The following is a 10,483-nucleotide window of genomic DNA, read 5'->3' on the forward strand; positions in this document are numbered from 1 at the left end:
TTGGGAGAAAGGAAAGGAGCAACTCCCAGGATCCTAGTGTGGGCCCTTGGCTGGATGTGGGTCCTGGTGCAGATGTGGAGTCCAGTGGAGGAGCTCCCATGTCCACAGAAGGTGCTCTGGCAAACCCAGAAGCCCCCTCCCCAGTTCCCTGGCCCTCACCATCCTAGGGCTACTCACTCCTGAGTTGGCACATTTGGGGGACTTTGTTTAAGTGGCAACACCTCTGCTGCTATCATGAAGGAGAGGTTGTTTTTTCTTGCTGTTCAGCACAAACACTTGGGTAGGCGAACTGAGCCAGCCGTGCCCAGAGGCAGTGCCCCATGTTGGGAACCTGAAATGAGCTGAATAAACACATAAAATCTCCTGACTCTGGCTTTCTGAGCCATTATGTGGCTGTGACTCTTTATCTGTCCCTCCCAGGAGGGCTGGGTTGTCCAAGCACTAAAACCAGCCAGCCCAAGCTCAGAATCTGTCAGGAGGAGTCTATCACCTATTCTCTGAATGCTGGACCCCAGTGGTCCCAGAGTCCTGTCATGAGTTCCTGGGCTCTGTCCAGGGTCTGACTGTGTGTCCCAGGCAAGTTATGCCCTTTCTGTTCCCCAGTTCTGTCATCTGCACTACTGGTGGGGGCGGAGTGGTAGGGTATGGCAGCTGGATCAAACAGTGCCAGAATTCCTTAATGAATCTTTCTTGGATACTTTCTCCCTCTCTTTCTTTTCTCTCATGCCTTTCCTCCTTCCTCCCAACCTTCTTCCTTTGGGCTTAGCTCTGAACTAGGTGATACCTGGGACTGGGAGATGATTCAAATCCATTGTCCGTTCTTGGGGAGCTCCCAGTCTGGTAGGGGAGGCAAAACATGCAGGCAAACAATTGTGATTTAATCGTTGGCCTACTGAGCCCATAGAAGGAAGCTGCTCTACCCTGGGGGCGAATGGGGAGAGAGTCAGGGAAGGTCTCAGAGGACAAGCCCTTCGCAATGGGCCTCGAAGCAGGAGGTAAACAAGGGTAGGGAGAGCACTGGGAGGAGGAGAACCAGTCTGTGAAAGCATGGAGGTGTTAAAGTGCTGGGTGTGTATGAGAACATACCAACAGGTAAGGGTGGCTCGTGCATAGGCGCTGGATGGGAGGACTTGGAACCAGTTGTCAAGGGCCTCGAATGCCATGGAAAAGATATTTTTCTCAGGCAGCCATGGGCTCTAGAGGTAGAGGATGTGGAGAGAGTTCCTGAAAAGTAAATGTTATGAGCAAAGCTGTGATTTTCAAAGGATAGAGAGGATGGAAAGAAGGCAGTGAAGAGCTGGTGCTCAGGTTGTATGGAGAGGAGACGGAGCCAGGGCAGGAGCTGAGTGAAGCCAGCAGGGTGGTGGCCGGAGAAGCCGTAGGGCTAGGGGCTGGCAGGAGGTTAGGGAAGGGAGGAAGGAGGGTTAGTGACCATTGCTGGGACAAGGAGGAGGAGGGAGACAAATCTGCTTGGACACATTGAGTGGGAGGTGCCTGGGGGATGACAGGGAGCAGGTGTCCTGGAAAGCTGGAGCTCAAGAGAGCCTGGACTAAATTGGGACGTGGGGTCGTGGAGTGGAAGGTGACACTGCTCCAGCTCTTCTGACCTAGAGGAAAAGATCCGAGACATACACCCTGCCTCCGCGGGTTAGGCATCCAAGGAGGGACCTTTCAGAAAGGGCATTTGGAGGGGATAGTGCTTAACCCAGGTATGCTCTGTCCTCACAGGGAGCATCAAGTCAGGAAATGCTGATGCCCCCGTGTGGAGACTTTAACCTCCCCCAACCATAGGACCCTGCGGCCCAGCAGCTCTACTCTCGTGCCCTCTGGGCCCTATCGGGCAGCTTGTTTCTGAGCTTTCCTGAAATTTCCATCTCCTCCTTTGCTCTCTGCTCCATGGGCCTCTGAAAATCCTAGGGGGATAGGAGCCAAAGTGTTAGTGTTTACTGAAGGAACAAATGAACATGGGGTTGGCTCTACCCATCACCTACACCATGCTGGTGAGCAAGGCAGAGATGAGCCCCCAACTGCCATGGGTGGTGGAGGAACAGATCCATGGGAGCTGCATCAGAGCCAGAATGAGGCTCCCAGGTGGGCTTTCCCACGAGGTGGCACTGAGGTTCCTGCCCCAGACAGGATTCTATTTGAAGGCTTGCTAGGGAGACCTGGATTTAGGGTTCAATCTGGGTCTGGGCTGAGGTCTGAAATACCCATAAATTCCTCCGTTCACTCACCAAATGAGCAGTGTGGCTGCTCTGGCCACAGAGGATCTGAGAGGATAGCTACAGCGACATCAAGTCCTCACCCTTACTGGGCTCCCCGCCGTGAGGAAGAGGCAAGAAACGAGCAAACATGTCCAAGTCATCCAGGGGAGGAAAAGGGATGTGCAGGAGAAAATAGGTGGGAAAGCAGAGAGGGGTTATTTTAGCTGGAGAAGGTGATCTCTGAGCCAGTCCCTGGGAAGGTGTGGGAGAGCTGCTCCAAGCAGAGGAGCTGCAGAGGCCTCAGGTGGGAAGAAGGCTGCTGTCGGAGGAGAGGCAGGAAGGCCAGCTGGCTGGCACCCAGTGAGGGTAACAGAGAAGGAGAAGAGCCCTGAGGGCCCAGGCAAAGGTCTGGGTCATGGGTGATGGAGGGTCTTTTTTATACCCCCCTCTTTAATCCCCGCCACCCACACACTTCCACCCCTGACCTATGGATGTTGCCCTTTCCCCTTAAGAACTGGATCTCTGAAGGTGGGGTGTCTCCTCCCACATGCTCATGGGGTGCACCTGGGTCCTGGCATTCCCAGAGCCTGGTGCATCTGGGGCCTGGTGCATCCGGGGCCAGGTGCATCCAGGATATGGTCTGTGGACCCAGCTGGGGCACGAACCCAGGACCTTCTGCATATAAAGCAGACATGCTAACCACTACACTATGGAGCCACCCCAATGGAGGGTCTTATAAACTGCTGAGAGGGTGAGCCTCCAGAGAGCTCTGGGCAGGGGGTGATGAGCTCCTCTCATGTTTTCATAGTCGCCTGGAAGCTTCTGAAGGTAGCTCAGGGTGTCAGTCAAGAAAATGTCCTTGCCCCAAAGCTCTGACCCCAGGAGTGGGGGAAGGCTCCCCTCTCTAGCCTCCATCTGCCCCTTAGGGGCCAGGGGCAAGAGGGGCGAAAGGAGACTAATCAGGGCCTTAGGCACCAGAATAGTTCTCAGAGGCTGGCCCCCTCATTGTCACTCAGACTAGGAAACTGAGGCCCAGTGCCAAGCAGCAGCTGGTCAGAAGCAATGACAGAGCAGGTCCAGGCCAATCTCCTGTCCTTGGCTCAGGTCTTGCCCATCCCAGGTACTCACGTCTGTCTGGAGGGGCAGTGCGGGGCACGTGTGGGACTCTGGGTATCTCTCTCATGCAGATGACGTGGGCTGCGTGGTGCCATCTGAGTGCCTGCGGGCCTGCGGGGCTGAGATCGGCTGCTCCAACATTGCCTACCCCAAGCTGGTCATGGAACTGATGCCCATCGGTGAGGCTCTGGTTGGGTCCGGAATGGGGGGTAACCTTGAGTGGGAACTAGAGTGAGGGGCCCTGGGGGCTGAAGGGGTCACTCTGGATCCAGCGTAATGCTGTGTGACAACCATGTGGATGTTCTGCTCATCAGGGAAGAGAAGAAAGTAATAATAAAAAGTACTCATGTGGCACTCGCCACATGACAGGGACTGTTCCAAGGGCTTCACATGCGAGCAGCTTGCGTCTTCCTCTCAGGAACCCTACATGCTGTTATCGTCCCCATTTTAGAGATGGGGAAATTGAGACCCAGAGACGTTAAGTGACGTGGCCAAGATCATGCGACAAGTGAGCTGCAAAGCTGGGGTCTGAATCCAGAGAATCTACCTCCAGGGCTTGTCTTCCTAACCTGTGTTGTCCCATCCCTTGAGAAAGGGTACAACTTTCTCTCCTTTCAGGACCACTGGGTGCCAGACTCTTTTACAAACTGCTTCTTCTTTAGGGCTGTGAGGTAGAGTTAGTACCAGCATCTTACAGATAGGAAAACTGAGGCACAGAGATGGGGTGGGGAGAGTGCTTGTCCAAGGCTATAGAGTAGTTGAGACAAACTCCAGTCTGTCTGACCCCAAGACCACTGCTCACTCTGCTGGGATCAGGAGCTCAAGCCATTGTGAGCCTGCACCTTCTGCGTCCCCTCGAGACACTGTGGGCCCACAGGTGAAATTATGAGGCAGGTTTTGACCTTTTCCATGTTTCTCATGGCAACAGTGGCCCTGACAGTGTGATATGGGGTGGTAAGGTCCCAGTCACAGGAGGTGTCCAGGAAATTGACGGTGAGGGTGTGGGAGGTCCCACCTAAACAAAAAGAGCAGACAGCTTTCTGAGACACTCTACAGCCCAGTTTTACCTCTGGGTTCTCAGACCCTTGAGTGTGTCCACCTTCTCCCTCTGGCCTCTTCAGTGGAAGTTACCTGGCCCCACCCTGCTCCTCCTTCCCTCCCTCCCAGGGAGCCAAGGCCCAGGGGACATGAATGCATAGACCTGGGATCAGATTTCTGCTGCAGCTGCCACTTGTTGGCTGAGATATTTGGGGCATGTCACTTCCCTGCTCAGAACTTCGGGTGTCCTCATTTGTAAATTGGAGATAATGACGGCTACCCATCCCTTAGTGTTGTTGCTGGGATTAAGTATAACAACTTAGGGAAATTGCCTGGTGTAAGGCTTGGCTGCAGTGTGGGTTCCCACCTCTGGGCCTCGCCTTCCCCTTCTGCTCTGAAAGGGCTTGCTAAGCCCCCATCTGTTACTGGGCCACGATCTCTCTTTAGGACTTAAACTCCCTGTCTGAAAAATGGTTGGAGAATAAGCCCTGAGTTAATCTACCTTCCTGAGCAAGGAAAGAAAGGTAGACAAATGTTTTGGGGAAAACACTTTTTTGAACTCACTTCCCTTTGGGCCCCATCCCAGTCAGCCTGATAAATAAACAGGGAGGACCATGGGATGCCTAGAAGTCTCACAACTGGTCAGATGCAGAACTTGGGCCAAGCAACGCAGCCAGGCAACAAATGGCACGTGTGAGGCTGAACCTTCTAAAGGGGGCCCTCTCAGACTTATCCTAGGGCAAGGGGTGGAAGATAGATAGGTAGGGAATTTGTAGAAGTGGGAGCGGGGGTGCTTAGACACTTGAAGAAAAATCTTAAGAGGCCTTGGAGACAGGCTTGGACCAACACCCAGAGAAAGGAGGTGATCAGCCTGCAGCCACACAGTGCTGAGCCCTCTCAACCCCTAGCCCCTCTGCAGCCCCGGACTCCTTAAAGGCTTTGCACAACAGTGTCTTGCCCACCTCAATGAGAACACCTTACTCTTTTCAGCCAATAAGCAGGTGGATTTTTCTGTTCTCCCAAAGAACTACATCTCCTCTTCTACAGAGCCATAAGAAAGGAGATTCTCTGTGCTTGCCGGGGCCTGCCGTCAACAGGAAGTCCCCAGACGCTGGGCCACTGCTGAGGGCCCCACCTGAGGCCTTCTTCACTCCCCAACTCCACCCCAGGGTTCTGCCTCTGGCCTGCCATGGGTCCCTGAGCACCTCTCTTCCCTTCTCTGAGCTTCCACTTTCTCCTCTGTCAAACGGCTTAATAATCCTTCCATCAAATGAAGTCATGGGTGTGAGAGTGCTTTGTTCACTGCAAGGCTCTGTAGAAACGTGACAGCCGACAATAGTACAGAACAGAAGCAGTTATGTTGTGATTCTTATTGCCAGCAAGCCGCAGGCTCAAGTAGCACCTGTCCCCGACCCGCAGGTCTTCGGGGGCTGATGATCGCCGTGATGATGGCTGCACTCATGTCATCGTTGACCTCCATCTTTAACAGCAGCAGCACACTCTTCACCATGGACATCTGGAGGCAGTTGCGGCCCCGTGCTGGGGATCGAGAGCTGTTGCTGGTGGGACGGTATGGTGGGTGGGTGCTGGTACCAGGGAGAGGCTGGGGAGCGGACTTTCCTAGCCACAAAACTGGCTCACAAGGCCCCACCAGCGGTGGGCTTTGAGGGATGAATAGGAGTTTGCTGGTTGGAGAAAGGAGGACGCCGGAAAGGAGAGGAGAGAAGAGGCCAGAATATCCTGTCCATCCTACCTCCCACATCACTCTCCTGGATACCCCTTCACAGTCCCAGCTTTCATCTTGGATGCATCTCTTACTCCAAGTGGCACCTCTGAGTCTCAGCTGGGGAGAACCCCCTCCCCTTCCAACCATTCCAGAGCTCTTCTCGTCCCAAAATCTAAGCCCCTAGCCCTCCCGATGTTTCCCAGCTGCCCCAAAGAGAGCCCCGAGCCAGAACTCTGGACTGGCCACACTCAGGCTGCGGCTGTCCCTCCAGCCTCTGTGCCTCTGACCCCAATGAGCTTCCGCTCGTTTTCTCCTTGTCCCCTTCTTATTACCTCAGTAACTCACCCTCAAGTTTTCCCTTCTCCATGCAGCTCTGTCCTTGACACCCTTGACCAAGGAATGAGCCTCTTTCCCCTCAGTGCCTCCCACAGGGGACTATCGCCATATTCCTTCACAGCGCATGTGGCCTATATAGGACCAACTTGTCTCTCCAGTGCTCCTCCTCATGGAGACAGGCAGGGGCTGTGTCTGGCCCAGTCCTCCATCACCATATTCAGTCAGGTACTTGGTGTCCTTTGGGGTGAACTCAACATTGGTTGATGAGGAGTTGGTGGTCTCTAAGTGTGGGCATGTGTGTGTGTTTGGGTCCTTTCCTAGGTCCCTCTCCTCCTGTCTCCCTCTGAGCCTATAACCCCTACTCTGCTGGTTGAGGGGCCCAGCCCTCTGGTGCTTAGCTTGGCTAACAGTGCATCCTTTGCCTGGGACTCCATCGTCAGGGTGGGGTCTCACCCAGAGCTCCAGGTAGTTTGTCCCAGTGATGCAAGTGCAAAGCAGCCAGCTTCCGTCAGAAGGGCCCTGTTGAGACATGCCAGATAGCAGGCAGGTGTGAGCTCATCTTCAGGCTCATAGCCTCTTCCAAAACAAGGAGCCTCTCCCTCCTGCCTCGCAGGACGCTTCAGTGTCAGCACTCCTCCCTTTGACCGCCTCTCTTAACTGCCATGTGGTTCTCCGCCCTCCTCAGCTGTGGCCTGGAACCCACTCCTGATTGACAGATTCCTCCCTAAGCCCTTCCATGCTTTGCCATCCTGGAAACTGGAATCTGTGTGCTTTCCTGTCACCCAGAATATGCCTCAGCCCTCTGGCCTAGGACACTAATAGCCTCAGTGCCTACCTAGTGGCCCCCATGTCCCCTGCCTCCTGCTTCCTTGCCTCCTTAGTAGCAGGCTTCTCTCCTGCTTCTACCTGAAGCCAAAGTCCTGTACTGACCTCTCGTCTATGCCAGCTCACCCTAGCCACTGTACTCTTGACCCTCCTTTCCAACTCTTCTACCAAGTCCAGCCCTACCCCACCCTTCCTCAGGACCTGCCAGTCTCCTTCAGGCACAAGGCTGTGTGATGTGGAGCAGATTGCTCACCCTCTCAGGGTCCCAGTTCCCTCAGTTGCCAGTTTGGCGGAGTGGAAAGGGCCCAATGATGGGTGTCAGGCCGGCGTTCGGCTCTACTACACCTCCCTCTTAAAGGGCGGGACACCCCACTCCAGGTTGGGATAGAGAGGCCAAGCCCCACCCCACCACTCCTCCTGCACAGAGATGCTGAGTCTGATGTTGGACTTCGGGAGCCTACGTGAGGAGGGTGGAGTGGGGCAGGTGTTAATGGAGTCTGCCTGTGCCTTTGAAGAGAGCAGTGCCCGCACCTGCCAGACTAAGGGTTAATTAGCCTTAATCAAGGTGGCACCTTCTTCCTCCATCCTATCCCTCAGGCCTGGAAGGGAAGAAAGGGAGGTGGGTGGGCTGGCAGGTGGACAGGAAGGAGGACCCACCCCAGCAGCACACACAGCCTCTGTCACCCCTGCTGCCCTGTCCAGGGTTCCAGGGGTTCTCATCCACTACCCACCTCAGGGATGAGGGGTACCCAACTGACATGAAGTGAGAGGTGCTCAGCCAGGGAGAAGTAGATGGAATACCTTGTCTGAGCTCTGTCCCCTTAGCTGAGTCACGAACTCCTTCAATGCTCCAGGGCCGTCTCCTTCTGGAAGCTCTCCTAGATTGATGCTTTCTCTAGGCTCCCTTAGTCCATCCCTGAGTGCAGGGTGACAGACTCATCTGCTTTCTTTGGTCAACTCTGAGTGCTAGGCAGGACCCAGGGCCCACTCATCAGCAAGTACGGTCTTCTAGTACAATTCCCTGCATTCAGGTGGGCTCTTATTGAATAGTTTGTTGACTAAACAAGTGAAACATGTTTCTGCTATGGGTAGACCTGAGCCAAGAGAGGAAGCAGGCAGAAGCTGAAAGGAGTTCATGCAGGGTGGAGAGGAAAAGGGGCTCACTCTGGCTGAAAATGGAGGTCTCAGGCTTTGTGGCTGAGGAGTCCAGATCCTAATCTAAACCAAATTGCCTGGCTCCAAACCTTGCATTCTTAGGACAGAGGTCGCCCTGTGGATGAGTCAACACCCAAGAGCTGTAGGGGGCAGATATGTGCCAACTATAGGTCACAGAGTTCGTGCAGGCTTGCTAGTGTGAGAGCACAGTGTGTTAGAAGAACCACCAGGAGGTCAGTCCAGCCTGAATGTGAAGGCAACAGTTCATTCATGCAGTCCCTGAATGTTTATTGAGCACCTACTGTGTGCCAGGAGATGTGACAGTGAACTAAAGAGCTGAGCCTCTTGCCCTTCTTGTGCTTCCAGCTAAGAGTACAAACAGTAAGCAAGTAAACACTCAAATATACGTGCACATAGAAGGTAGGACAGGTGCCTTGAAGACAAATGGGAGACCCTGGGGGATCACCAGGGGTCTCTCTGAGAAGAAGACAGGCTGAGTCAGGAGCTGTTCCTGTAGGCAGCTGGGAGCCAGAGAAAGGTTTGAATCAGGCAGGACTGGCCGTGTCCCTCTGCAGGAGTGGACCACAGGCCAAGGAGGAGGCTGGAGCTGGAGCAAAAGGGGACGGATGGAGAGCAAGTCCTAGTGAGCAGGGGGAGGTGGGAAAGGGTGGAGGAAGGGTCTCGAGGGACAAGCACACCCATTGCCTGCCCACAGGCTGGTCATCGTGGTGCTCATTGGTGTAAGTGTGGCCTGGATCCCCGTCCTGCAGGGCTCCAACAGTGGGCAGCTCTTCATCTACATGCAGTCGGTGACCAGCTCCCTGGCCCCTCCTGTGACTGCAGTCTTCATCCTGGGCATCTTCTGGCAGCGTGCCAATGAGCAGGTGGGACAGGAGGGTGGGAAACCTAGGGTGGGGACAGAACTTGGGGATCCCCTCCTTGGATGGGCTGCAGCTTGTTTGCATCTTCCCCTACCACCTGTGTGTGGCTGGGAACATCGGCCTTCCTCCAGTGGCCCCAGCTGCCCTGCCTCCTCCTCCTCAGGGGGCCTTCTGGGGCCTGATGGCAGGGCTGGTGGTGGGCGCCTTGAGGCTGGTCCTGGAATTCTTGAACCCAGCCCTACCCTGTGGCAACCCAGACACGCGGCCTGCCATTCTGAGCAGCATCCACTACCTGCACTTTGCTGTCGCCCTGTTTGTATTCAGCGGAGCTGTGGTGGTGGCCGGGAGCCTACTGACACCACCACCCCAGTGTGCTCAGGTGAGCCTTCCCTGACCCCTGATGCCTGACCCTTAACAACTTCTGACTCAGGTCCCATTCTGACCCCTGACCCTCTCTGACTCAAGAATTGCTAGCTCTTGACCCCTAACCTTGTTTGGCCCTGGCCCTTTTTGAACTCAGCTGCCCTCTTTCATCACTGGCCCTTGATCCCGTCTGGGTCCACCTTGCCCCCAGCTTGCATCACCCCCACCCCTACCCATTCCCTGCAGATCCGGAACCTTACCTGGTGGACTCTGGCTCAGGACATGCCCCTGGGAGCCCAAACAGGTATACATGTGACCCTCGCACTCCCTCTCACTCCCCCGGGCAGGGGCTTGGAGGCATGGGTACTGGATGTGGCCTTGTGACCCTCATCTGTCCTTCTTCTTCTCCCACCCATTCCAGGTGACATCCAAGCAGCCCAGAAACATGCTTTCTGGGCCCGTGTCTGTGGCTTCAATGCCATCCTCCTCATGTGTGTCAACATCTTCTTCTATGCCTACTTTGCCTGACACTGCCCTGGGCAAGAAGGTCGGAGCCCTCAGAACCCTCAGGTCCCCCCTCCTTTCCCTAATGAAAACACCGAGGCCCAGAGATGGGTGACATCCCTTAGAGCTACATGGCGGGTTAGTGCCCAGGTTCTGGCAAGCCAGCGAAGCAGGAACCTTAAAAAATTAGGGAGGAAATGGGAGAAAAGAATGTGATACTTTAAAAATGGTAGTCATAATTGGAAAGAAAATTAGATTTCTGATGGATATTCTTACTGTATTACTGTTTTTATTTTGAGTATGTGGGTCCATGTCAGGAGCAGTACAACCTGCCA

At 54.6% G+C, this 10,483-nt stretch overlaps 1 protein-coding gene across 1 annotated transcript in view; it reads left to right on the plus strand.

Moving 5' to 3' along the window:
- SLC5A10 (solute carrier family 5 member 10) overlaps positions 1–10,417 on the plus strand; it is a 60,002-nt gene extending 49,585 nt beyond the window's left edge. Inside the window, exons 10-15 of the mRNA XM_016145174.2 lie at positions 3,392–3,499; positions 5,778–5,928; positions 9,116–9,284; positions 9,445–9,660; positions 9,891–9,948; positions 10,066–10,417. Of these exons, the coding sequence (XP_016000660.1) occupies positions 3,392–3,499; positions 5,778–5,928; positions 9,116–9,284; positions 9,445–9,660; positions 9,891–9,948; positions 10,066–10,172 (809 nt within the window). The 3' untranslated portion in view covers positions 10,173–10,417. The remainder of the gene's footprint in view (positions 1–3,391; positions 3,500–5,777; positions 5,929–9,115; positions 9,285–9,444; positions 9,661–9,890; positions 9,949–10,065) is intronic.
- The last annotated feature ends 66 nt before the right edge of the window (positions 10,418–10,483 follow it).

This window comes from Rousettus aegyptiacus, unplaced genomic scaffold, assembly GCF_014176215.1.
Source record: "Rousettus aegyptiacus isolate mRouAeg1 unplaced genomic scaffold, mRouAeg1.p scaffold_m13_p_6, whole genome shotgun sequence".
Taxonomy (NCBI): domain Eukaryota; kingdom Metazoa; phylum Chordata; class Mammalia; order Chiroptera; family Pteropodidae; genus Rousettus; species Rousettus aegyptiacus.